Source organism: Giraffa tippelskirchi, chromosome 1 (genome assembly GCF_054371585.1).
Source record: "Giraffa tippelskirchi isolate mGirTip1 chromosome 1, T2T-mGirTip1v1.2.pri, whole genome shotgun sequence".
In the NCBI taxonomy this organism is placed as follows: domain Eukaryota; kingdom Metazoa; phylum Chordata; class Mammalia; order Artiodactyla; family Giraffidae; genus Giraffa; species Giraffa tippelskirchi.
This window is the reverse complement of record NC_137275.1, coordinates 1,179,991-1,207,765: the sequence shown is the minus strand read 5'-3', so window position 1 is coordinate 1,207,765 and position 27,775 is coordinate 1,179,991. Positions and strand designations below refer to the sequence as shown.

Here is a 27,775-nt window from a genome sequence, read left to right as displayed (position 1 = left end):
TGACAGTACTGGGGGACGGGGCTGGGCTCTGTAAGGACAGGCCTCACTGGCAGACCCCCCACCCCCCCAGCATAAAGCACAACTCCTCAGAGCCGTCCCCACACCGACCTCGTCCCTGTGCTTCTGACAGAAGACCAGGAACTGGGACGCCGCGTCGCCCCTCCGGCTCCTCGGGGTGGAGGCCATAGCCTTCTTCCTGCCAGGGGGGGACCCCACGCCCCTCCTGGAGTCAGCCTCGGCCACCTTCTGAGGGGTGGCTCGCCCTGGCCCCGGGTCGCCGGGGAGGTTCTCGGCAGAGCCAGACAGCTTGGCCCTCCGTCTCCTCTTGACGGGAGCGCCCTCCTCTCCTGAGGACTTAGGGCTGTCTGTAGCTTCTTCGCCGACTCCTGAGGGCTCTGCCGCTTCCCCCAGCAACTCCACAGCCACGCCTGCCTCCTTGGCTACGTGCGGGTTGAGACGGAGCTGGTCCCCAACGTAGAGGAAGGTGAACTTGGCTCTCCGCTCCTCTACCGCCATGCGCGCGGCGGCCTCTGCCTGAACGAGGCCCACTTCCCACTGGGCCCTCAACTTCCCTGAAATGGGTTTCAACAGCTGCAAAGAAAACATGAGACACGTGTAAGTTTCATCAAATAAACATTAAAAATTAATCCACTTAAAAGAAGGATACTTTTAGAATTTCAGGTAAACTCAGAAATCAAAACCTATAAAAACCAATTAACTTGAAGGTTTTACAGTTCAGACCAGTATAACTCTACTGTTTCTTTAAACTAGAAATCAACTGCAATTACAATTAATTAATACTTATATATAATATCATATATGTGTGTGTGTGTGTGTGTGTGTACATAAAGGAAAACAAAACTTAGAAAAACCGTCTCTGGGAGTCATCAAAGGAGTACACAGGATAAGCATGTGTCTAACCAAAGCTGCCATATGGTGTAGCACAGCGCACTGGGCAAAGCAAGCAGTGACAGACCTAAGAAGCCATTAGTGTTTCAAGCAACCCCAAGTTCAAAACAAGACAAATAAGTAAGAATAAAAATAAAAGTTTGGTCTAAAATTGTACTTAAGGAACATCTGTCACCTTAATTTTCTCAGCTTTCGTGGGTGCCTGCTTGGCACTTTCCTGGCACAATTTTTCAAACTGGCCTTCTCCTTCAAAAGCTACAAGGCTCTTCTCAAATATCCAAGCTCTCTCTGGGGCATCACCAAAGAACTGTACGTGATACTGCCGTGCACTCTTTTTCTGACCTAGTTTTTAAAATAAAATGTTAGAACTTGAAAGTTAGAATTTGGGATGAAATTAGGCAAATCTATTAATAATTACTGATATCAAGTTAGGAGCGGCGGCTTTGAAGTCATTTTACTTGATGCTGTTGGAATCCGTTCATCTCAAAATAAATCCTTTCTTTTCACCCACCATACTCTACAGCAAAAGGGGAAATAACATTCATGAGACTTAGATAGGGTTCAAAGCCGACTGGGAAAGAACGCTGGCCAGATTCACTTCTCATCTCCTCCCTTCCAAGAGCCACCGAAGAAGACACTACATCAGTCAGAGCAGAGAGGACACCAGCAAGGGGGCTGGGCAGCTGTGGGTTCAAATCCCAGCCCTCCCCACACCGGCTGGGTGGCAGGGCCAGCCCTGCCCTCACCACGCTGGGGGGTGGGGTGGGGGTGGGGCGGCTCGAGGCCACCGAGCCCCCCAGATGCTGAAGAAGCCACACCCCTGGTGCAGACAGGGGAGCTGGGTGAGGAAAGAAGGGCTGCCCCTGGGGAACCCTGGTCCCTGTCCCCTCACACAGGACACTGGACACGAGACGGCAAAGCGCACTTCCCCGGGAACCAGCACACCACGGGGAAAACTTCCCAAAAGCTGGAGACTCCCTCAGCTAGGCGACCGCCAGCCAGCGCGCGCCTCTAAGACAAGCCCACAGCTCCCCCTGCGGGCCGCAGGCAGCAGAGTGCATCCTCTTGGAAGAAGGCCCAGAGCAGGAACCCCAGACCCAGAAGGGTCTCTAACAGGAACGATTCCAAAACACACAGAAATCAACAGTCTCTGCAGGGCCGCAGACACCATGCCAGGAGAGGATGCCCGGCAGAGAGGAACTCTAGTCTGCTGTCAGGAGAGAACGGTGAAGGAGAAAGTGCCCTTCGAAACTGAGAAATACCACCATGGAAACAAAACTCAAGAAGAAAACTGAGGTGCAAAGGTAGGAAATCTCCCAACGAGAAGAAAAAAGTTAAGCTGAAAACATCTACTCGCCTAAGAAACCTACAGGGTCAATCTATACAGGACACGCGATGCCCAAGTAATGGCCTTCCAAAGAGAAATGGAAAAGCTCATCAGAGAGTGACCGAACGCAGGGCACGCGTCAGAACGAACCCCTCCCAGCGCTTCACCCAACACCCACGTCCGGGCACGTCTTTGGGACAGTCAAGCTGCTGGGGGAGGAAGAGACAGCTCCATGTTCGTGAAATGACGAACCGAAGGCAACTCTGCACGCTCAAAGGAAATGCAGTAATACCTACAAAATTCTGAGAACTGTGTTCAACATAAAGTTCCACACCCAGCCAAACCAAAACTCGAGGGTGACGATAGCAGCTCCCTCCAAACCCGGGAACTCAGAGTGACCTCCACCCCTTCCTCAGGAGGCCAAAACCACACTGTAGCAAAAAAGGAGAGCTGACCAAGGAAGAGCCCAGTGCGGCCCACAGAAAGCATCCTACAGAGTCTCAGATGCCTGCTGCGCCGGCAGCGACAGTGAGGCAGGAGGAAGCGGGGCTCCGGGCGCGCGTGAGGGGAGAAAGGACACGAGGACTCTTCACTAAAGGAAACCAGGCCGCGAGGAAGGCGGGCGAACACGAGATCCAAGCGGCAGAAAGGAAGCGGGAATCGAACACAGCATTCCCTTTTTTTCCCCCATCAGAGAAACTAACCACATGATAGGATGAGTTTTAAAGACAGAAGAATAAATACTTGAAAAAATTAAAGCTAAATGGCAGTGAACTGTACAATTTCACAAGAAATGCAATAGTCATCCCCAGAAAAAAGACAAAAGGTTGTACAATAAAATGCAATTACAGAACATAGCTGAGTTTTTCACTGAATGATATTTACATAGTCAAAGTTAAATGAACACTTATGTTTGATGTAATAAAAATAGTTAATTATATGGGAAGAATGGAAGGGAAAGAAACAGGAAATGATTGAAGAGCTCAGTCTTCATTTACCATAATACAAAGTCAACAGAAAACATCTAATGATAAGTTAAAAGAGTAGCTAAAACCAAAAGAAAATGTTTAAAGAGTTAAAAATAATTACTTCTGGGGAGGGCAGGGGACTATTTTTCACTATTAATCTCTCAGGACAATTTGACTTGTTTATAAGTGTGTATACTTCTTTGATTTTAAAATAGCTAAGATTCAAAACTATGTCAAGAGATCTGTGACTTCCTCCATTATTTCAAAAGACCTTCTCTTGACCATGAAAATGAATATAGATATATTCCATAGCATTTGCATAATGAAGAAAAATATGTTATGGTACATATGATGAAGTAATATGAATGCACATAATTTTTTAAAATAAATAGCTAAAGACAGTAAAAATGCTCCTTACATGTCAGCTGGAAAAAAAAAAACAACTCAGAGAATATGACAGGCTGATCCCAAGCTTATAAAATCAATTTAACATTTTTTAAGTTCCTTTCTGCTCAGAAATTTCATAACAAACGTAACCCAACTTTCTCTTATTTTTAAGGTTTTTTTCCAATCCATCTGAATTTTATTTTGGTCCAAATCAAGAGGGAATTCCTTGCTTTCTTTGACCACCATAATTAACCAACTGTCCCACCACCCACTAGCACACCTTCCTCCCTGTGACCTTGGATCTTCGTCCTCATGGTTGGAAGGAAAACACTTGTCACAGAGGCCCCACCTGCACTCCTTCCTGAGAGAACCTGGCCTCCGCCACCAGCTCAGGCACTTTAACGTCGTACTGCGTTCGCTTCCTCCCCATCACGGCCCTTCAGACGCAAGGTGGACCCTGAACCTGGGCGAGACGGAGCCAGAGCCTGCTCCATGGGAAGCAAAGAACAAGGATGGCCAGGCCCACATTTCCTGGTTAGGTCCCTGGGGGTCACCAGAGCCCCAAAACAAGTAAAGTAGAAACTGACAAAATCTCAAATAGAAAAGGGCACATCCATCACCACAGTGTGAAACCCTAACCCACCTCTCGTCCTAGTTGACAGAACAAGCAGAAACGAACAGTTACAGTATCAAGTAACTCAGAAGGTGAGAAAGTCAGATTACCTGTAATATTTTCAGAAAATGCTGGAATTTAGAAATACAGCAATGAGGGTTCCTTTCCATAACACAGAAAAGGTGAAAATAAAAATCTCCACAACTGAAGACAATTTGACTTGATGCCCCAGTATCTAAAGGGAAGATCAGTAGGACCCAGGTGCGCCGGGGAGATGGTAACGTTCCCAGGTGCAAAAGAATCCAGTCTTCTTCACAGCTGTAATACCCAAAACACCGCTCATCTCCTGATTCCAACCTAGAGGGTCAGGCCTCAGAGCTGCTGGCTCATTCATCTGCATGCCCTGCCAAGACAAGTTCTGCTGCTACAAATGACAAAAATGCTGTTAGATTTGCAAAGGAAATCGAACTCTCTAAACAGCTGTGCTCTCTTCTGCACATAGATTCTACTTCAGTTTTTACAGCTTAAGTGCGGGCTTCCCTGGTGGCTCAGTGGTAAAGAATCCCCCTGCCAACATACGAGACACAGGTTCAATCCCTGACCTGGGAAGATCCCACACGCTGTGGAGCAACTAAGCCCACCCACCGTGACTACTGAGCCTGCGCTCTGGGGCCCGGCAGCCAGGACGACTGAGCCCGCATGCCCCCAGGCCTGTGCTCCACAAAGACACCGCCGCAACGAGAAGCCCAGATACCGCAATCAGGGAGTAGCTCCCACTCACCACATCTGGGGAAAAGCCCGAACAGCAAGAAGACCCAGCACCACCAAAAATAAATAAATAAAATTATTTTTTAAGAAAAGCTTAAATGCGTTGCTACTGATTCAGATTCAAGTACTCCTGTAATCCCAAGTATGATAAGTGAAAAGAAGCACATTCACAAAGAGAAAATCTGGGGTGGGAATCGGGTACGCTGAGGGAGTTCCATCTTACAGGAGTCAAAAGGTCTTGCTTCCCAAGCCCCTGCTCGGCCAGCTCCACACCCGACGCCACCCTCCTCTGAGGCTGTCCTCCCAGCAAGGGCTCCTGAGCCTCAGGCCCACCATCACAGAGCTGCAGAGGGAGCGGGGGCAGCGTTTCAGCAGACCCGCCTCATACACCGTCCTCTGCCTTCCGGCCTTGGACACAGCCAGAGCCCAGACTGGGGCAGCCACACACCACTCGCTACTAAAAGGACGCAGGCTTCCTCTAAGGAATAGCTGGTTCAAGGACTGGGGCAAAGAAAGTGTACAGGGAGCCCGGAGTGCAGTTAGTATTTAGCACACATAAGGAAGCGCTCCAAGACAGACGGAGCCAGGGCAGGAGCACACAGCTGAAAGGGACTTCGTGGGCTCCCAGAGGCCACCTTTGAAACAATGGGAGCGTTAAAGGGAGTGAAGACTGTAACGTTCAATACATAAGTAATCTTTTAGGAGGGTGCTCACCTTCACAGAAAAGCGCCAGCTCCTTAACCATGAAAAGAGGATGAGAATGAGCAGCTAGCATTCACCAGGCCAGTGGGTCCTCAGGAAGGACCCACCCTCAGAGGAAGGCGGTCAGGGAGCCGGCCCCAAGGGCAGCACAGGTCAGCCACCAGACAGGGGCCAGCCCCCACTGGACAGCTCTGGTCCACACCTCCTGGGCGGGGCCACGGCACAGACCAGACTCCTGGTCTCACAGGTTCCTCTGACCCCTTCGCTTTCCAAATGCACACTGTCAGTCCTCTGGAGTTGCCAGCGCTGACCGAGGCTGCCTGCCCTGCAGCCCAAGACAGACCCTGGCGGAGCACACTGCTGGGCTGAGCCCCTTCCTTCAAGAAGGTCTTCAGTGAAAGGCCAAGTGTGGGCCCGACCTGCATGGTGCTCACCTGCCTCTGCGGGCCTGAGTCTGCCCACAAGGCCAGGGCTGGGGGTCTGCTCTCGCCCGCAGGGGCTGGGAGGGCACCCTGCCTCAACCTCAGGGTGAAGAGGAGAGCAAGTCCATGGCCACACTGGAGCTTCCCGGGAGATCGAAGCAAGGCCCCAAGAGACCCCAAGAGACGAAGGGTCAGTTACTGATGGGCCGTGTTCTCACCAGCAGGCGGGGTACTGGCCTTGTTCTGGGAGGACTCCCACCGATAAGTTAGGGTGAAGTGTCAGGATGGGTACAGCACCCATTCAGATGAGCTGGCAAAGGGGAGTGTATTTATATACAAGAGAGAGAGACAGAGCAGGTGAAACAAAGCATTTAAGGGTTGGCAAGTCTAGGTGAGAGTGGATGACGTCCACAGCACTGTTCCACTCTGACCAGTGGGCTTGAAAAGCTTCTAAATGGAAAAAAAAAATAATAATAATAAACAAAATGTTTCACATGACAAACAAGACAGAATCCAAGTATAACCACTTGGCACTGGGAAAGTTGGGGGAATACCTGGCAACATAAAACACTGAAAGTGGGCACAAAATTAAAATTAAATCACCAAACACAAGGATCCTGCAGGGGAAATAACAGCTCAAACAGCAATGTTTTCAGGAAAAAGCCCAGGGGTGACCATGGGAGAGGGGTAGATAGAATACAAACTCTGGTTTCAAAAGTTAAAAAGAGGATGATACTAACATCTGAGCGCTCACTAGTCTCTGTGCTATGATCTTTCCCCAAAAGCAATGTTATCACCTTTGTCTCTCATGCTTAGGGAAGACGCCCTAACAATCTCTGGAGCTTAAAAACACGGAGCGGCTCACTACCAGCAGAGCTGGGCCCCGGCAGCCGACTCTCCAGAGTCCGAGCCTCAACTAGGAGGACACTGCTGCGACGTCTTAAGCAGAAGTGCCAAAGCACTGAGCCAGAGCATGCACACCGACAGCGTGTCTGTCAGTCTCACTCAGAGAAGCTGCTGTCAGCTCAGCTCAGTCCAGTCGTGTCCGACTCTTTGCGACCCCATGGACTGCAGCACGCCAGGCCTCCCTGTCCATCACCAGCTCCCGGAGTTCACCCAAACCCATGTCCATTGAGTCGGTGATGCCATCCAGCCATCTCATCCTCTGTCGTCCCCTTCTCCTCCCGCCTTCAATCTTTCCCAGCATCAGGATCTTTTCCAGTGAGTCAGCTCTTCACATCAGGTGGCCAAAGTATTGGAGCTTCAGCTTCAGCATCAGTCCTTCCAATGAGTATTCAGGGTTGATTCCTTCAGGATTGACTGGTTTTATCTCCTTGCAGTCCAAGCAACTCTCTAGAGTCTTCTCCAACACCATAGTTCAAAAGCATCAATTCTTCGGTGATCAGCATTCTTTATAGTCCAACTCTCACATCCATACATGACCACTGGGAAAACCATAGCTTTGACTAGATGGACATTTGTCGGCGAAGTAATGTCTCTGCTTTCTAATATGCTGTCTAGGTTGGTCATAGCTTTTCTTCCAAGGAGCAACCGTCTTTTAATTTCATGGCTGCAGTCACCATCCACAGTGATTTCGGAGCCCAAGAAAAGAAAGTCTCTCACTGCTTCCATTGTTTCCCCATCTATTTGCCATGAAGTGATGAAGCTGCTGTAGACTATAGAAACTACTCAACCCTAAATCAGGGGAACGTGTAATGAAGTTCATTAACCCCAGTAGCTGGAACAAAGACACATGGAAAGACTCCTTCAGTTACTACGGTCTGAGACACTGGGAGGCTGAAATGAAGCCCAAATCCCAGCGCTAAAAACGACCCCGAGAGACTGCACGTGATGTGCTCTGCAGACAAGCGGTGTGGAGTCACAGGGCCCTGCATGGCCTCTGCCTGGGCCACCTGGAGCTGGGAGGGGGGTCTGTCACCGAGGCAGAAGGCCCAGCCCGACCACAGCAGGACAGCCTGGCTTCTGCCTCAGCTGTACTTCTGTCATACTCTGACCAAGTCCAGAGGCCTCTGGGGTGCATCCTGGGGCCCCGGAAGCCCGGACAGGGACTCCCTTTTGCTGGCAAGCTGAGGAAGCTACATATCCTGTACTGAGTCAGAACCGGAACCAGCCCACAGGCTCCTCCCCAGATCCAGCGTCCTGCATACCCTCACCGTGCGTACACGCGTCCGCCGGGGTCTTGGGACACAGGAGAGGGCCTCTCATCCCAACCTGTGCCTCCCAAGTCCCAACCTGTGCCTCCCAAGTCTGCCTGCCAGGGGGCAGCGCTGTACCCCACTCCCAGCAGTAAAGCCCCGGCAAGGCTCAGGCCCCCAGCCAGAGGCTGAGGGGGCCGCACGAGGCAGGCCCCACACCCCGCCCGCCCACGCCCCTGGGGGGCACAGTCACCTGGGTGCCAACAAGGTCAGCTCCAACCCTGCATCACCACCTCTCACCTTCTCACACCAAATTCAAATTCTAGAAGAGCTGTTTATGGGACTCTCAAACCACCTGATTTTGGTTTTTTTCCCTCCAAAACCACATGAGATCTTATGTTTCATGAACTGTCCAATTATTATTTAAGCATCTGCTCTAATTTGTATCAATAACACATTACGTTCTTAATTATGTTCTCTAACTTCTCTGATCTATAACTCAAGTTTCATGACACCAAAGATGATTATTTCTCGTCTTTTTTTCCTTTTTCCCACCTAATAAAATAAACTGGGACATTTTTCAAACTAAAATGCAATATAAAATACTAATTTCTGAAAATCATGCTGACATAAGTAATTACTGTATATCTAAATAATAATAAATCATAAAACCTGAAAAGCAAATGACAAGGCAAAGACCACTTCTCCTTTAACACTAATTCAATCAGATAAAGTACATATCTAAGTTGGATATAAAAAGAAAAGCAATGTGTCACGTCTGAATCACAAACTTAAGGCAAAGTTGCAAAATGAACCACACAAAATTTAACAATCCAACCACCCCCACCAACAAGCCGATTCAAATGCTGTATGAATGGCCAATAAGCACATGAAAAGATGCTCAACATCACTAATCACTAGGGAGATGCAAATCCAAACCACAGACAGCAGACCAAAAGCAGAGCGGGGACCACCAGGGTCTGGGGTGGGGCACTGAGGACTCGCTACCTCACGGGGACAGAGTTTCAGGTCTACAGAGTGAGCAGAGCTCTGGGCACAGACGGTGGGGACCACCACATGGCAATGTGAGTGTATTTCATCCCACTCATCTGGGCACTCGGTTAAGACGGTAAATCTTATGTTTGTGCATTAAAGCACATTAAAAAAGGGGGAAAAGAAAGAACCACAGTAGGGCTGTTGAAGGAAGAGTAAGAAAGAAGTTGGGAGATGAGAACAATTAAGTGCAGAAGATAAAGACGGAAAAGCAGCCCCCCAAACATGGTACCTTTCAGTTTGGTGTAGCTGTGCAGGAGTGGGTCGGCAGAGACCATGCACGGCCACCAGGGGTAACCGGACACCTTGGACCACACCAGATCCCCGACACTGTACTTCAACAGCTGGTCTTTGTCTCTGCTGTTATTCGGACAGGATTCTCTCTTAGCTGGAATCTGAAAATGAACAAGAGATACATCGAGTACCTACCCCTAAAGCCAGCTCCCTACCCACAGAAGACCAAGGGTGAGTCAGACCCGAGATTCCATACACATGTACACACACACCTAAACACAAGTGTGCTTTCCCTCACAGTTCCCTCACTGTTTTTTAGGAAACAGCCCTGATAGCACTTCATTAAAACTGTTCATCTCCAGCCCTCAGCTAAAAGGTCGGCAAGAACCTGGCACACAGAGGTGCCAACAGTACAAAGGTCTCTGCAGAAATCCAGTCCCTTGGCCTGGTGGGTGGCCTTTGGTGGAGCTTTATTCGCAGGCTGGACAAGAATTCTCATAGAATTCATCCTCTGGCCCTCCGCCCCTTCTGAGCCCTTGTCTGACAGTCAGTCCTCGGGAGAGAGGACCCCAGGGGGGCCAGGACACAGGGGCTCGGCAGCAGACCCCACCATCCAGGGCCTGGGCTCTCGGAGCCTCAGCCTCTCCACCTCAGAACCCAGGCCAGTAGGAGGCTGAAGCCCTGGCAAGAGCAGTGTCCTCACCAGGGGGCTGAGCACAGTCGAATCGCTGACCTGCTTTGAGCCTCAGTTCCACACGTGTAAACGGAGGCGAGCCCGGTCACCACGCCTCACTGGGGGGGGGTGAGGGCTGGCACAGAGCAGGCACATCACACACTCCTACAAAGATGGACAGGCAGTATCATCCCCACTCGGAGGGTGAAGGCAGACTCTGAGAGGCAAAAGCAGGTGACTTGCCCAAATTTTAACAAAACCAACCGGCAGCCTCTTCCCTATGAAGAAGCATGGATCCCACCAGGGGGCTTCAAGCAGGGCCGTATCAGCCCAGGCCACCACCAGTGGGATTACATCAGAGCCACCCCACGCCCCCCCACCCCACCCCAGCATTCAACAGACACCTTTTTAAACCCTCAGTTCTTCATTATTTCAATTACTCCAGGGAAATGTCGGTCCTTTCCCTTCTTATCTGTGAGACCATAAACAAGATTCCTCACTAAATTTTACAGCGATTACTCCAGCCTTGGTGAGAAAAAAACCCAAACTGGCCTCAAGCCCCTGCCCATACTCCTGAAAGCGGGCCTGGAGCTGTTCATCCAGACCCCAGCCCTCAGGAACAGGGGCACTACAGAGCCCTCTCCAGCTCCTCTGCCAAGGTCAAGGTTCCCTAGTGTCACTGAAGACTTGGTGGTATAAGTACCGTGTTCTTCCTCCCCCATCCCCACCCCAGCCTTTGAAGCCTGAACACGCAATCACGTGCCTCCAGCACCGCGCTCTGCGCTGGGCACCAAGAGAGTGCAGGCAGGAGGCAGGGCCCGTGCCCACCGAGGCGAGCCATCTGTGGGAGCCCTACGGGAGGAGCCCCGGGTGGACACTGACCAGAGGGGAGGCCGGCGGGAGACCTCCTGCACAGGGCAGGCCTGCCCCCTCCTCAGACGGCACAGACCGAGGAGGCCCCCACGAGGTCCCCCACTGACCACCGTCAGGCGGGAGAGGAGCTCCGTGAAAACAGGACCGCCTGAAGGCTTACGGCTCTGGAATGGCCAGGCCCAGATTCAGAACCTCATTCAGTCTTCACACTCCATCTCCAGGCCTTGGTGCTGCTCAGCGGGCCTGTGAGTGTCCCCACGGCACAGCCAGGTGCCCGAGCCGAGCACACGGGGCGAGCGGAGAGCAGGCCACGGGCGCCGGGGCCACCTCCTACCGCCTCGCGCGCGTCGCGTGTCCTCCGAGGTCCCCTGTGCTGCCTGCCACCCACCCAGAGCTCCTCGCTCGTAAGTACCTTTTTGTCCACAGGACTGGAGACCCTGGATGCCAGGGCGGCCTCAGCGAGGCCGCGCTCCAGCAGAGAGCCCCGCCGCGCGCTCCTCTTGCGGCTCCTCCGGGCCTTGTGCTCTGCTCTCTGTCCGTCTGCCTCTGAACGGGACACGGCGGCAGCACCGTCGCCACATATGGAGGATTCAAAGAGAGGTTTCCCATTCATGTAGGTTTTGGTGATTTTCAGCTTAATTTCTGGAGAGCCGTTTTTGACGGGCGTAGTGTGAGGTGGGGTCCCAAGTCCCTTCACTTCCTGGGATTCAAAACGCAGTTTGGCATCGTGAGCACCGGGCTCTCCATTAAAGACGCGGGAGGTGAGGTCTTTCAGCCTCTCGGCCGGGATGAACGGAAGCGCGTCGTGGCCGTTGAACTTCTGCACGACCCCGTCCTGCAGGCCGGCAGAGAGCTGCGCTTTGCTCAGGAACACGGAGCACTCCCGGCTCACGTCGCAGCCCGGGGGCTTCCCGCTGGCGCTCCCCAGGACTTCCGGCGCCTGCTTCATCTTCACACACTTCACCACCTTCGGAGCAGAAAGAGGACTTTTCCTGACGCTGAATTCCATTCAGCCTAGGTGTCTCCGTCTCAGAACACTGCAGCATTAGAAAAAGAGGAGAAAAGAAACATCTTCATTTCAACCCTAAGATGAGTACGCCAATGGAGCTCTCTATACATTTGGGGGGCTTGGGGGTTTTCGAGGCAATTTATGGTGTTTCCTGTGACTTCGGTCCCAACAGGCAGTTCTAACATCGCAGAAATGACAGAGTCACAAAACAACCAAGTGAAAGGATTAGGACTAGCTTTTCGTGGGAGAACACAAAAGTCAGCCGAGGAAAGGAAATCACTGCCCCCAGAGCCCTCGGGAAACGGAGGCTGTCCCCTCCACCTGCCGCCAGGGCAGCACCTGAGGAGGCCAGCGCAAAGCCAGCGTGGGCAAAGAACAAGAGGGAAAGACCTGAGACATAGCTGAAAACAGAGCCGGGCCGGGGCTCCGGGCCCGCCCACAGCTACTGGGCAGCAAAGCTCAAGCCCAGACGGACGGGGAAGGCGGCAGCAGGCCCTCTACCATCCGTCTGGCCCATACTAACTGCAGGGACGAGCAGGGGGGCGCAACGTCAAGGACAGCAGCTCTCCTCGGACGGGGTGCCAAGCACGGCCCATGGCACCCACGTCCAAACGGGCTGCCTGAGGCCCACAGGCAGAGGGGGCTTCCCCGAGAGCCATAGCCCTTCACTGGGGACACCCAGAGAAGGCAGCTCACGGGGAACAGGCCGGTGCCCGCTCCGCGGGGAAGACCCCCAAGAGCACACCACGATGGCGGTGCGGAGGCCCCCCAAGACGAGCTACCAGGGAGAAGGAGAGCACCGGGCCTGAGAGCCCCCATCGGGGCGCCCTCGAAGGACAGCGCCGCACCGGAGCGCAGCCCTTCACCACCGAGGGACCGCCACATGGAGACACCCACTGGGGGGCCAAGCGTGCAACCGGGCCAGCTCTCTGGGAGCCGGGCAGTGGGGGGACCGCCCCCCGCGACAACAGACACGCCGAGCACATGCCGGGACCATCCGATGTGACCCACACGGGGTTTTCTAAGGCAAATCTGAGCGGGCTCCCAGCCCCCCTCACATCAGGCCGACTGGACAAAAGGAGAAGTCGACGACCTCAAGGCACAGGAGGGCGAGCATGGCCGCTGGGGATGCGGCGGGCACGGCGTGGGCGGCAAGCGGGCAGGGGACACACAGCCCCCGCCCAGCCCCAGGGTCCACACGGCCCAGCGCATGGGGCCGCAGGCCCCTCTTACGGTCAAACCACAACTCTCTGGCTGCCCTGCGGTCAGGACTCTGTACTCTCCCTGTTGGGAGCCTGGGTTCAATCCCTAGTCAGGGAACTCAGATCTCACAAGCCAGGCAGTGAGGGCCTTCCCCCCACCAAAAAAGAAAAGATCAAAGCCCCAAAGAAATGCCACCTCACACAGCACCTATGAGGACGGCCACCCACTATCAAAACACAGAAAGCAGGGCCTCGGGAGGGTGCGAGAGCCTGGAGCCCTGTGCACCAGCGGTGGGGGCGTGAAGGAAAACGGCAGGGCTTCCTCAGAAAATCCAAAGGACCCAGCAAGCCCACCCGACACGCACTCCAGGGGGTGGAAAGCAGGGACGTGTGGGTATCGGTGCCCCGGGTCCACAGCGGCACGCTCTCTGCGGGCACGAGGTGGAGGCCACCGCAGCGTCCATCCACACAGCGGGCTGTGCTGCAGCCTCAGACAGGAAGGGGAGGTGGACACCTGCCACAGCACGGACCTTGAGGACGTTAGAGTGCAGTGAGCCGGTCACAAAAGACTAACAAATACTGTGTGGCTGCATTCTCATGCGTAATCAAATCCACAGACAGAAGGTAGGAAGACGGACACCAGGATCTGAGGGAGGGGAGAGCGGAGCTGGTGTTTTAATGGGGGCAAAGTTCCAGGTTCACAAGATGAAAACAGTTCTGGTGGCGATGGCTGCAACACTGCGCATGTACTTAACACCCTGAACTGCACGTTTAAACATGGCTAAGAGGGGGGACTTCCCTGCGGTCCAGCGGCTAAGACTCCATACGCCTAACGCAGGGGACCTGGGTTCCATCCCTGGTCAGGGAACTAGATTCCACATGCTGCAACTAAGAGTTCTTGTGCTACAACTAAAAGATCATGCATGCCTCAACTAAGATCCAGCACAGCCAAATAACTTTTTCAAATGGTTAAGATGGTAAATGTTACGTGTATTTTAACACAACTGGAAGAAAAAGTCTACTCTTGAGAAGAACATAATGGGGAAAAGCATGTCTCCAGCACATCACTCACAGTATCCAGGATAAAACCAGGACGTGTACTCATCTCCTGCAAAGTACTAAAACTGCAGCTAGCTGTTAAAAACCATCAACAGGAGGATGCTGGAACCCACCAAAAAAAAGATACCTGACATCCAAAGACAAAGAAGCAGCCATAGCAAGACGGCAGGAGGAGCGCATTCAGGATAAAATCAATACTACGCTTGCTGGGTGGGTGACCCACAGACTGGAGAACAGAACGGCAAAGAAGCTCTACCGCCATTGTGAAGGTTCGGAGCCCCACGTCAGGTCTCTCAGCCTGGGGATCCAACAAAGTGACTGGGAATCCAGCCTTGAGGGCCAGTGGAATTGATTATAGGCCTTCCAGAGGATTGGGGGAAACAGAGACTCCACCAGTTCAGTTAAGTCATTCAGTCATGTCCGACTCTTTGCGACCCCATGATTGCAGCACGCCAGGCCTCCCTGTCCATCACCAACTCCCAGAGTTTACCCAAACTGCTGTCCCTTGAGTCGGTGATGCCATCCAACCATCTCATCCTCTGTCGTCCCCTTCTCCTCCCGCCTCCAATCTTTCCCAGCATCAGGGTCTTTTCAAATGAGTCAGTTCTTCACATCAGGTGGCCAAAGTGTTGGAGTTTCAGCTTCAGCATCAGTCCTTCCAATGAATACTCAGGACTGATTTCCTTTACGATTGACTGGTTTGATCTCCTTGCAGTACAAGGGACTCTCAAGAGTTTTCTCCAACACCACAGTTCAAAAGCATCAATTCTTCAGAGCTCACCTTTCTTTATGGTCCAACTCTCACACCCATACATGACTACTGGAAAAACCATAGCTTTGACTAGACAGACCTTTGTCAGTGAAGTAACGCTTCTGCTTTTTAATATGCTGTCTAGGTTGGTCATAGTTTTTCTTCCAAGGAGCAAGTGTCTTTAATTTCATGGCTGCAGTCACTGTCCCCAGTGATTTCGGAGCCCAAGAAAATAAAGCCTCGCACTGCTTCCACTGTTTCGCCATCTATTTGCCATGAAGTGATGGGACTGGATGCCATCAACTTCATTTTTTGCATGTTGAGCTTCAAGCCAGCTTTCTCACTCTCCTCTTTCACTTTTATCAAGAAGCTCTTCAGTTCCTCTTTGCTTTCTGCCATAAGGGTGGTGTCAAATGCATATTTGAGGTTCCTGATATTCCTCCTGGCAATCTTGATTCTAGCTTGTGCTTCATCCAGTCCGGCATTTCACATGATGTACTCTGCATATAAGTTAAATAAGCAGGGTGACATTATACAGCTTTGATGTACTCCTTTCCCAATTTGGAACCAGTCTGTTGTTCCATGTCCAGTTCTAACTGTTGCTTCTTGACCTGCATACAGATTTCTCAGGAGGCAGGTCAAGTGGTCTGGTATTCCCATCTCTTGAAGAATTTTCCAGTTTGTTGTGATCCACACAGTCAAAAGCTTTGGCATAGTCAATAAAGCAGATGTTTTTTTGGAACTCTCCTGCTTTTTCTATGATCCAGCGGATGTTAGCAATTTGATCTCTAACCAGAGATCAACCTCTGCCTTTTCTAAAACCAGCTTGAACATCTGGAAGTTCACGGTTCACGTATTGCTGAAGCCTGGCTTGGAGAATTTTGAGCATTATTTTACTAGCGTGTGAGATGAGTGCAATTGTGCGGTAGTTTGAGCATTCTTTGGCATTGCCTTTCTTTGGGATTGGAATGAAAACTGACCTTTTCCAGTCCTGTGGCCACTGCTGAGTTTTCCAAATTTGCTGGCATATTGGGGACAGCACTTTGACAGCATCATCTTTTAGGATTTGAAGTAGCTCAGCTGGAATTCCATCACCTCCACTAGCTTTGTTCGTAGTGATGCTTCCTAAGGTCCACTTGACTTCACATTCCAGGATGTCTGGCTTGAGACAAATGATCACACCATCATGGTTATTTGGGTCATGAAGATCTTTTTTTGTATAGTTCTTCAGTGTATTCTTGCCACCTCTTCTTAACATCTTCTGTTTCTGTTAGGTCCATACCATTTCTGTCCTTTATTGTGCACAAGCTGGAATCAAGATTGCCAGGAGAAATATCAATAACCTCAGATATGCGGATGACACCACCCTTATGGCAGAAAGTGAAGAAGAACTAAAGAGCCTCTTGATGAAGGTGAAGGAAGAGAGTGAAAAGGTTGGCTTAAAGCTCAACGTTCAGAAAACTAAGATCATGGCATCTGGTCCCATCACTTCATGGGAAATAGATGGGGAAACAGTGGAAACAGTGTCAGACTTTATTTTTCTGGGCTCCAGAATCACTGCTGATGGTTATTGCAGCCATGAAATTAAAAGACGCTTACTCCTTGGAAGGAAGGTTATGGCCAACCTAGATAGCATATTTAAAAGCAGAGACATTACTTTGCCAACAAAAGCACGTCTAGTCAAGGCTATGGTTTCTCCAGTGGTCATGTATGGATGTGAGAGTTGGACGGTGAAGAAAGCTGAGCACCAGAAAATTGATGCTTTTGAACTGTGGTGTTGGAGAAGACTCTTGCGAGTCCCTTGGACTGCAAGGAGATCCAATCAATCCATCCTAAAAGAGATCAATCCTGGGTGTTCATTGGAAGGTCTGATGTTGAAGCTGAAACTCCAATACTTTGGCCACCTCATGCGAAAGGTTGACTCACTGGAAAAGACCCTAATGCTGGGTAGGATTGGGGGCGGGAGGAGAAGGGGACGACAGAGGATCAGATGGTTGGATGGCATCACTGACTCGATGGACATGGGTTTGGGTAGATTCCGGGAGTTGGTGATGGACAGAGAGGCCTGGCGTGCTGCAATTCATGGGGTCGCAAAGAGTCGGACACGACTGAGCGACTGAACTGAACTGAACTTGCATGAAATGTTTCCTTCAGTTCAGTTGCTCAGTCGTGTCTGACTCGTTGTGACTCCACGAACCGCAGCACACCAGGCCTCCCTGTCCATCACCAACTCCCTGAGTCCACCCAAACCCATGTCCATTGAGTCAATGATGCCATCCAGCCATCTCATCCTCTGTCATCCCCTTCTCCTCCTGCCCTCAATCTTTCCCAGCATCAGGGTCTTTTCCAATGAGTCAGCTCTTCACATCAGGTGGCCAGAAATGTTTTCTTGGTATCTCTTAATTTTCTTGAAGAGATTTCTAGTCTTTCCCATTCTATTGTTTTCTTCTATTTCTTTGCATTGAAGGAAGGAAGGCTTCCTTACAAGGAAGATAAGGAAGGCTTTCTTATCTCTCCTTCCTATTCTGTGGAACTCTGCATTCAGGTGGATATCTCTCCCCTTTTTTCCTTTGCCTTTCACTTGTTTTCTCAGCTATTAATGCCTCCTCAGACAACCATTCTGCCTTCTTGCATTTCTTTTTCTTGGGGGTGGTCTTGATCACTGTCTCCTGTACAATGTCATGAGCCTCCATCCAAGGTTCTTCAGGCACTCTGTCTATCTGATCTAACCCCTTGAATCTATTTGTCACTTCCACTGTATAATCATAAGGGATTTGATTTAGGTCATACCTGAATGGTCTAGTGGTTTTCCCTACTTTCTTCAATTTAAGTCTGAATTTGGCAATAAGGAATTCATGATATGAGCCACAGTCAGCTCCTGGTCTTGTTTTTGCTGACTGTATAGAGCTTCTCCATCTTTGGCTGCAAAGAATATAATCCATCTGATTTCAGTATTGACCATCTGGTGATGTCCATGTGTGGAGTCATCTCTTGTGCTACTGGAAAAGAGTGTTTGCTATAACCAGTGCGTTCTCTTGGCAAAACTCTTGTTATCCTTTGCCCTGCTTCATTTTGGACTCCAAGGCCAAACTTGCCTGTTACTCTGGGCACCTCTTGACTACCTACTTTTGCATTCCAGTCCCCTATGATGAAAAGGACATCTTTTTCTTTGGTGTTAGTTATAGAAGGCCTTGAAGGTCATCACAAAACTGATCAACTTCAGCTTCTTCGGCATTAGTGCTTGGGGCACAGATTTGGATTACTGTGATATTGAATGGTTTGCCTTGGAAAGGAACAGAGATCATTCTCTCATTTTTGAGACTGCACCCAAGTACTGCATTTTGGAGACTTCCCTGGTGGATCAGAAGGTAAAGCATCTTGCTTACAATGCGGGAGACCCAGGTACTCTTTCGTTGACTGTAAGGGCTACTCCATTTCTGCTAAGGGATTCTATTCTTGCCCACAGTAGTAGATATAATAGTCGCTGAGTTAAATTCACCCATTCTGGTCCATTTCAGTTCACTGATTCCTAAAATGTCAAAGTTCACTCTTGCCATCTCCTGTCTGATCACTTCCAATTTACCTTGATTCATGGACCTAACATTACAGGTTCCTATGTAATATTGTTCTTTATAGCACTGGACTTTACTTTCATCACCAGTCACGTTCACAGCTGGGCGCTGTTTTCAGTTTGGTTGTGTCTTCATTCTTTCTGGAGCTATTTTTCCACTCTTCTCCAGTAGCAATACTGGGCACCTACCAACCTGGGGAATTCATCATTCACTGCCCTATCTTTTTGCCTTTTCAAAAAGGGGTTCTCAAGGCAAGAACATTGAAGTGGTTTGCCATTCCCTTCTCCAGTGGACCACATGTGTCAGAACTCTCCACCATGACCCAGCCTTCTTGGGTGGCCCTAAACGGCATAGCTCATAGTTTCATTGAGGTATACACGGCTGTGGTCCATGTAATCAGTTTGGTTAGTTTTCTGTGATTGTGGTTTTCATTCTGTCTGCCCCCTGATGGAGAAGGATAAGAGGTTTGTGGAAGCTCCCTGATGGAAGAGACTGACCGTGGGGGAATCTGGGTCTTGTTCTGATGGGCGGGGCTGTGTTCCCTCCCTGTTGTTTGGCCTGAGGCCAAACTATGGTAGGGGTAATGGCAGTAATGGTGACCTCCTTCAAAAGGACTTGTGCCCGCACTGCTGTATTCAGTGCCCCTGACCCTGCAGCAGGCCACTGTCGGCCCACGCCTCCACCGGAGGCTCCTGGACACTCCCAGGCACATCTGGCTCAGTCTCTTGTGGGGTCACTGCTCTTTTCTCCTGGCTCCTGGCATGCACAAGGTTTTATCTGTGCCCTCCAATGGCCTGTCTGCCCAGTCCTGTGGAAGTTCTATAGTCAAATCCCACCGGCCTCCAAAGTCAAATTCCCTGAATGTTCTCAGTGCCCACCAGAGGAAGACCCAGTTTTTCCCTTCGCCAGTTCCTCTCATCAAGAAGCTTACACAAGCTTCTTAGCCTCAGCCATCAGAGGGCAGACAGAAGAAGCAAGAAGCTGTCTCAGAGCAGCTAAAACAAAAACATATTACAGAAAGTTAATCACTATGAAAAAGCAGACAGTTATTATGTCCCAGGTAAAGGGACAAAATAAAACCCCAGAAAAACAACAAAATGAAGTGGAGACAGGCAACCTTCCAGAAAAAGAATTCCGAATAATGATGGTGAAGATGATCCAGGACCTTGGGAAAATGATGCAGGCAAAGATTGAGAAAATGCAAGAAATGTTTACCAAAGACCTAGAAGAACTAAAGAACAAACAGACAGAGATGAATAATACACTAGAAGGAATCAATAGACTAACTGAGGCAGAAGAACGGATAATGACCTGGAGGCCAGAATGGTGGAAGTCACTGCCACAGAACAGAATATAGAAAAAAGAACGAAAAGAAATGAAGACAGTCTAAGAGACAGCCAGGACAACATTAAAGGCACCAACACTGGCATTACAGGGGTCCCAGAAGGAGAAGAGAGGGACAAAGGACCTGAGAAAATATTTGAAGAGATAATAGCTGTAAACTTCGGAGAAGGCAATGGCACCCTACTCCAGTACTCTTGCCTGGAAAATCCCATGGATGGAGGAGCCTGGTGGGCTGCAGTCCATGGGGTCGCTAAGAGTCGGACACGACTGAGCGACTTCACTTTCACTTTTCCCTTTCATGCACTGGAGAAGGAAATGGCAACCCACTCCAGTGTTCTTGCCTGGAGAATCCCAGGGACGGCGGAGCCTGGTGGGCTGCCGTCTATGGGGTCGCACAGAGCCGGACACGACTGAAGCGACTTAGCAGCAGCTTAGCAGCTGTAAACTTCCTGAACACGGGAAAGGAGAGTCAACCAAGTCCAGGAAGCACAGAGAGTCCCAGGAAGGATACACTCAAAGAGGGACACACCAAGACACACAGTAACCAAGACACACAGTAACCAAGCTGACAAAAGCAAAGACAGAGATCAAGTATTAAAAGTGACAAAGGAAAAACGACAAATAACATACAAGGGAACTCTCATCAGGCTGATTTCCTAACAGAAACTCTACAAGCCAGAAGGGAATGGCATGATATATTTTAAGTGATGAAAGGGAAGCACCTATAACCAAGAATACTCTACCCAGCAAGACTCTCCTTCAGATTTGATGGAGAAATCAAAAGCTTTCCAGACAAGCAAAAGTTAAAAGAATTCAACACCACCAAACCAGCTTTACAACAAATGCAAAAGGAACTTCTCTAGACTGGAAACACAGAGAAGGAAAAGACCTACAGACAATAAACCCAAACAATGAAGAAAACAGTAATAGGATCACACGATCAATCATTCCCTTAAATGTAAATGGGTTAAATGCACCAACCAAAAGACACAGACTGGCTGAGTGGATGAGAACATGCGCATGTAGGCACCTCCACTCACAACACTCTGCTCGACCTCTAAATTGTATGTAATTATTTTATACTGTTAAGTTAATCACGTTCCCATAGGCTTGCAATTTTAATTATCTTTTACTTTTTGTCTGGTTATTGATTGAGAAAAGCTATGACCAACCTAGACAGCATATTAAAAAGCAGAGACATTAACTTTGCCGACAAAGGTCCATCTAGACAAAGCTATGGTTTTTCCAGTGGTCATGTATGGATGTGAGAGCAGGATCATAAAGAAAGCTGAGCACCAAAGAATGATGCTTCTGAACTGTGGTGTTGGAGAAGACTCTTGAGAGTCCCTTGGAGTGCAAGGAGATCAAACCAGTCAATCCTGAAGGAAATCAGTTCTGAATATTCATTGGAAGAACTGATGCTGAAGCTGAAGCTCCAATACTTTGGCCACCTGATGTGACTCACTGGAAAAGACCCTGATGCTGGGAAAGACCGAAGGTGGGAGGAGATGGGGACAACACAGGATGAGATGGTTGGATGGCATCACCCACTCGATGGACATGAGTTTGAGTAAACTCCGGGAGTTGGTGATGGACAGGGAAGTCTGGCGTGCTGCAGTCCATGCGGTCGCAAAGAGTCAAATATGACTGAGTGAACTGAACTGATTGTGAAAACCGATAAACATCTTTCACTATTGTGATTATGTAATTATTACTCAATACCACTGTATCATGATTGGTCAATAGTAAAATAATAGAACTCTGTATCACCAAAACTAGGATCTAACAGAAAAACGTGCTATTTTTAAAATCAAGATGCATTACACAACTATCTTGAGGTTTTTTTGAAAAATACAAATGTTCAGGTATTGCTTTTTTTCTCCAGACTCCAGATATGTTTCTAATGAGCAGTCATGTTTAAAAACAACTCGACTATATGATGATCTTTTACTTTCATCTAGTTTGTTTCACTTTTTCTATTTCATATGCAGTGCTCCCATTTCATTCTCCAATTTCTTTTTTTTTTATGTTTTCTCAAGCCTTTATCAAGTGTAGTAGAATAGCTTTGGTATACATATATATTAATGTAAAACACATACATTTTAGAAAACATGAATTTTTGCCTAACTGAAAAAAATTATGACATTTTGATGCCACTTGTTTGACTTAGTGTGAATAGAATGCTAAATTTCTAATTAAAAAATAGATATGCAACAAGCAACAAAGGTTTATTGTATAAATAGGGAACTATAGTCAATATCTTGTAATAATGTTATGATGGAAAATAATTTCAAAAATAATATATGTGTATTTGTATAACCGAATCACCTTGCTACGCATCTGAAACATAGTAAGTTAACTATACTTCAATAAAATATATATATTATTAAAAAAGAGACTTGAAAACAGATCAGTAGAAATGATCTTCAAAAAAGAGTAAAAACTATTAAAAAAAAAAAAAAAGAAAGAAAGAAACAGAGCCTCCGTGATCTATTTTGTTGTTCAGTGGCTCAGTCATGTCTGACTCTCTGTGACCCCATGGACTGCAGCTCGCCAGGCTTCCCTGTCCGTCACCAACTCCCGGAGCTTGCTCAAACTCATGTCCATCGAGTTGGTGATGCCATCCAACCATCTCATCCTCTGTCGTCCCCTCTCCTCCTGCCCTCAGTCTTTCCCAGCATCACGGTCTTTTCCAATGAGTCAGTTCTTCGCATCAGACGGCCTAAGTATTGGAGCTTCAGCATCAGTCCTTCCAATGAATATTTAGGACTGATTTCCTTTAGGATGGACTGGGTGGATCTCCTTGCAGTCCAAGGGACTCTCAAGAGGCTTCTCTTCACTTTCTGCCATAAGGATGGTGTCATCTGCATATCTGAGGTTATTGATATTTCTCCTGGCAATCTTGATTCTAGCTTGTGCTATAGACCAACATCAAAGGGTCTGGATTCCCACTCCTACCCAGAGGAGAAGGAAGAAACAATGAGATCGAAAAAAACATTTGGGAAAAATTAAACAGAAAAACTTTTCAGATTCAGTGAGACATAAATTCACAGATTCAATAAGCTCAGCAAAGCTCAGCAGAAGTGAAGTGAAGTGAAAAGTCGCTCAGTCGTGTCCGACTCTTTGCATCCCCATGGACTATATATATATATAGTCCGTGCAATTCTCCAGGCCAGAATACTGGAGTGGGGAGCCTTTCCCTTCTCCAAGGGATCTTCCCAACCCAGGGATCAAACCCAGGCGTCCTGCATTACAGGCGGATTCTTTACCAAGTGAGCCACAAGGGAAGCCCAAATCTGAGCAGGATATGAGTAAACGAACCCAGAGCCAGGCGTAGTCAGTGGGACCATTTAAACCAAGAGAGAGAGAAACCCTGAAGAGCAGAGGGGAGAAAAGGCCCATTAAACACAGAACAATGACATGGATGGTCACTCACTGCTCATGAGAAACAGATGCCAGACACGATTAGAGTAATGGGGGGAAAGAAAAAAGACTGTCCGCCTGGCATCTGATATCCAGAAAAACACTCTGTAGGAATGATGACTAAATATATTTTAAAAGAAATACCGATTAAGAAGTTGTTGTCATCAGATCTTCACTATGAGAAATGTTAACAGAAGTTCTCAAGGTTGACGAGAAATGAGACCAGACTGATACTGGGACCTTTAGGAAGAAATGAAGGACACCAGAAACGGTGAATGTGAGTAAGGCTATCTGTTCCTCAGTTTCTTAACATTCAAGTGACTACAGCAGAATGTGCAACGCTGCCTTATCCTTCACAAATACGACACGGACAACAGCTGCAGCGCCCCGTGCTTGCTACCCAGAGGTTCCGCGCGAGCTCTGAGGGGCCTGTGCAAGGGAAGGATGCGAACGGCAGCCCCGGTCAGAGCAACAGCTAAGACCATGATACTAGAAACAGAGCTGACAGACAGATAACCAAGAGGTTAGTTGCCAACAACTGAAGTCTGGAATATTTACACAAAAATTCAGATTTCTGGCTCCTTTCAGCGTTTAATACCAGGCCTAGGTAATCATGACCTATATGTGAACCACATTTTCAAGATCGCCTGTTCCTGTTGGAATTTTCAAGTTGCTTTTAAATCTTTGAATATATCAGACACAACGTTTAAATATGCGGTCTTGGCAGACCTGTGTCTACTGCTGGGGCTTTATTTTCACTCGTTGTTCTTGTTTCTTTGCGCATTTGGTCTGTTTCCCCCCCCCTCAACTTGGAACTGTGGGCTGCTTACTACTTTTCAGGATTCCATCTGGGACAACGCTTGAAGCCGTGGCCCCCTAGAAAGGGTCCACTCTCACTTCCGACACGGCACTGACCACTGACTTGATCTTTCAAGGACTTTTCATTTTTTATCAAGGTTATACCAATAAATTAGAAAACCTTTCATTCTATCTAGCGCTCCAAGAAAAATATAAAACCTAACCTCGAGTGCAGAAATCTGCAAAGCCCACAATAACCACGAAAGAAAGGCCCAGAGGGCTTCACTAGCTCAATGACCCTCAATCAGGGGAAGGGGGACGAGTTTTAAAAGCAGAACAGTACAAAGAACAACAGGACACGTTTGCACACCCACCGGTCCAAAATGACAGTTTTTAGCATTTTGCCACATTTGTTTCAAGTTTTCTTGACATAAAAGAAGACCTCTGGACAATGGTGTGCCTCCAGCCGAGGACAGGCAAGACGGGCTCAAGGCACTCAAGGGCCCCAGGCAAGAGAAGCCAGGCTCAGCCCAGCAGGCTGCCTACCGCCCACCACACCCCCACAGCAGCATCCTGGGCTTCTGGTTCTCTGTGCCCACAGCCCCCACCAGGAGCCCCAAGTCCAACAGCCAGAAGCCAAACACAGGCTTCCAGTGCAGCTCCACCTCCCCGCAAGCCTTGGACAGGGTGACTGAGGAAAACAAAGATGGCATCTGCCCGTTCAGGAAGCCCGAGTCCCACTCAGTACCCCCTACATCAGTTCACAAAGCACCCAGCACCTTCCAGGTTACGGAACACACCCACGAACTGAGAACTGCTGTATGGGGCTTGCATGCGAAGAAATGCTATCACACTGGACCTGCGATTTGATCAATCAACACATGCTGATTTTCGCCATGTTGATATAAACAAGTACAACTCAGTCTTTCCAAATGCTGTGTGTTATTCACCACGTAAACACAGCATTCCTATTGTTTAAATTACTCCAGAACATGGAAAGTGATGGCGAGCTTCCCAAACATTACTACATAGGCTGGCATAACTCTCCCACCAAAACCAGAGAAGTTGTACAAAAAAAAGCTATCAATCAAGATCAGTAGAGTATGACCGTAAAAAAAAAATTACAAGACAGAAGCAAATCAAACCCAGTTATCACCATACATATTAAAATAAGGTATCACAGCTAAAGAGCGTTTATTCAAAAATGATGGTTCCACATTAGGATGAACTCCGTTACCATTTTAACACATTTCAGGAGATTTCTGATGAAGATGGCCAAATTATTATTTTTTTTTAAAGAAAAAGAGAAAAAGTTAGCTATATACATCACCTAATTCAAAACAAGAGAGGGAAATCTCCAGCTCCAGAAATGAGGCAGGAAGAGCAATGAGTCCCAGGGCACGGATGCAGGGGACAGGACACAGGCCTCCGAGCCGAGCCTGGAGCAGCGGGCACGGCGCGGGCAGAGCCAGGCGGGCGCCCGGGCCCAGGACAGCTGTGGGGTCAGAGGGCGCGGAGCACTGTGGGCTCCCAGCGCGGGGCCACGGCCTGGGCCAGCCTCGGGCTCCACGACTGCCTCCTCACGGCAGGTGACCGCCCCGCACTGCAGCTCCTGGGGACTGAGCACCGGCCTCACCATGGGTCAGCGCACCGTGTGCTGAGCTGCTCCTCCAGCCAGCCCAGGGCTGGGCCCACAGCAGACACCCCCGGAGGCCCCCGGAGAGACAGAGGCACCCTCAAAAACCCTGCCTCAGAAGGCGGCAGGGGCCCAAATCCCGAGCCAAGAAACAAAAGACGGGCCCAGAAGGAGCAACGCTGCGCAGCCCTGCCCAGGCAGCTGGGGACTGCTCGGGGCATCTCCACCCCAGAGCCGGCCTGGGAGATGCCCTGTGGAGGACCACAGGAAGAGCAGCCACTCCACGCCGGTCAGCGCGGCCAGAACCCACCACGCTGACAGCACCAGCTGCCCAAGCGGATATGGAGCAGCAGGAGTCTCCTCACTGCCGCTGGGAACACAGTTTGGTGGTTGATCACAAAACTGAACATACTCTCATCATACGATCCAGCAATCCCACTCCTTGGAATTTACCCAAGGAAGCTGAAAACGTCCATCCACAGAAAAACCTGCATATGGAGGTTTATATCAGTTTCGTTTCATCATTGCCAAAACCTGGAAGCAATCAAGGTGTCCTTCAGCAGGTGAATGAATTGATAAACTGTGATTCATCCAGATAATGGAATATTGTTCAGCCTTAAAAAGGAATGAAGTATGGAGACACACCACAGCACGGACAAACCCTGCATACATTATACTAAGTAAAAGAAGCTGCTCACAAAAGGACAAACATTGTATGATTCCACCTTTTTTGGGTCACATCACACAGCTTGCAGAGCTTCCCTGTGGCTCAGCTGGTAAAGAATCCACCTGCCATGTGGGAGACCTGGGTTCGATCCCTGGGTTGGAAACATCCCCTGGAGAAGGGAACAGCTATCCACTCCAGTATTCTGGTCTGGAGTATTCCATGACTGTATAGTCTATGGGGCCGCAGAGTCAGGCGCAACTTTCAATTTTCCACACAGCTTGCAGGATCTTAAGTTCTCCGACCAGAGGTTGAACCCATGCCCTCAGCAGTGAAACTGTGGAGTCCTAACCACTGGACTTCCTCAGCGATCAATGCAAAGACACAGAGGAAAACAACAGAATGGGAAAGACTAGAGATCTCTTCAAGAAAATAGAGATACCAAGGGGACATTTCATGCAAAGATGGGCTCAATAAAAGACAGAAATGGTATGGACCTAACAGAAGCAGAAGATATTAAGAAGAGGTGGCAAGAATACACAGAAGAACTGTACAAAAGAGATCTTCATGACCCAAATAATCACGATGGTATGATCACTCACCTCGAGCCAGACATCCTGGAATGTGAAGTTAAATGGGCCTTAGGAAGGATCACTATGAACAAAGCTAGTGGAGGTGATGGAATTCCAGCTGAGCTACTTCAAATCCTAAAAGATGATACTGTGAAAGTGTTGCACTGAATATGCCAGCAAATTTGGAAAACTCAGCAGTGGCCACAGGACTGGAAAAGGTCAGTTTTCATTCCAATCCCAAAGAAAGGCAATGCGAAAGAATGTTCAAACTACCTCACAATTGCACTCATCTCACATGCTAGCAAAGTAATGCTCAAAATTCTCCAAGCCAGGCTTCAACCGTCCGTGAACCGTGAACTTTCAGATGTTCAAACTGGATTTAGAAAAGGCAGAGGAACCAGAGATCAAATTGCCAACATCCGATGGATCACAGAAAAAGTAAGAGAGTTCCAGAAAAACATCTATTTCTGCTTTATTGACTATGCCAAAGTCTTTGACTGTGTGAATCACAACAAACTGTGGAAATTCTTCAAGAGATGAGAATACCAGACCACCTGACCTGCCTCCTGAGAAATCTGTATGCAGGTCAAGAAGCAACAGTTGGAACTGGACATGGAACAACAGACTGGTTCCAAATAGGAAAAGGAGAACGTCAAGGCT

The 27,775-nt window shown here is 49.0% G+C and overlaps 1 protein-coding gene across 34 annotated transcripts in view; it reads right to left on the bottom strand.

Moving 5' to 3' along the window:
- NSD2 (nuclear receptor binding SET domain protein 2) overlaps positions 1 to 27,775 on the bottom strand; it is a 77,090-nt gene that overhangs the window by 30,146 nt on the left and 19,169 nt on the right. For all 34 annotated transcript variants that reach the window (XR_014079227.1, XR_014079230.1, XR_014079228.1 and 31 more), the window contains 4 exons: positions 11,498 to 12,122; positions 9,538 to 9,700; positions 1,085 to 1,251; positions 109 to 591 (listed from right to left, as the gene is read on the bottom strand). Coding sequence is in view for 29 of the 34 variants with exons in the window: in XM_081578837.1 (XP_081434963.1) it covers positions 109 to 591; positions 1,085 to 1,251; positions 9,538 to 9,700; positions 11,498 to 12,094 (1,410 nt within the window). In the remaining 5 variants the exon portion in view is untranslated. The remainder of the gene's footprint in view (positions 1 to 108; positions 592 to 1,084; positions 1,252 to 9,537; positions 9,701 to 11,497; positions 12,123 to 27,775) is intronic.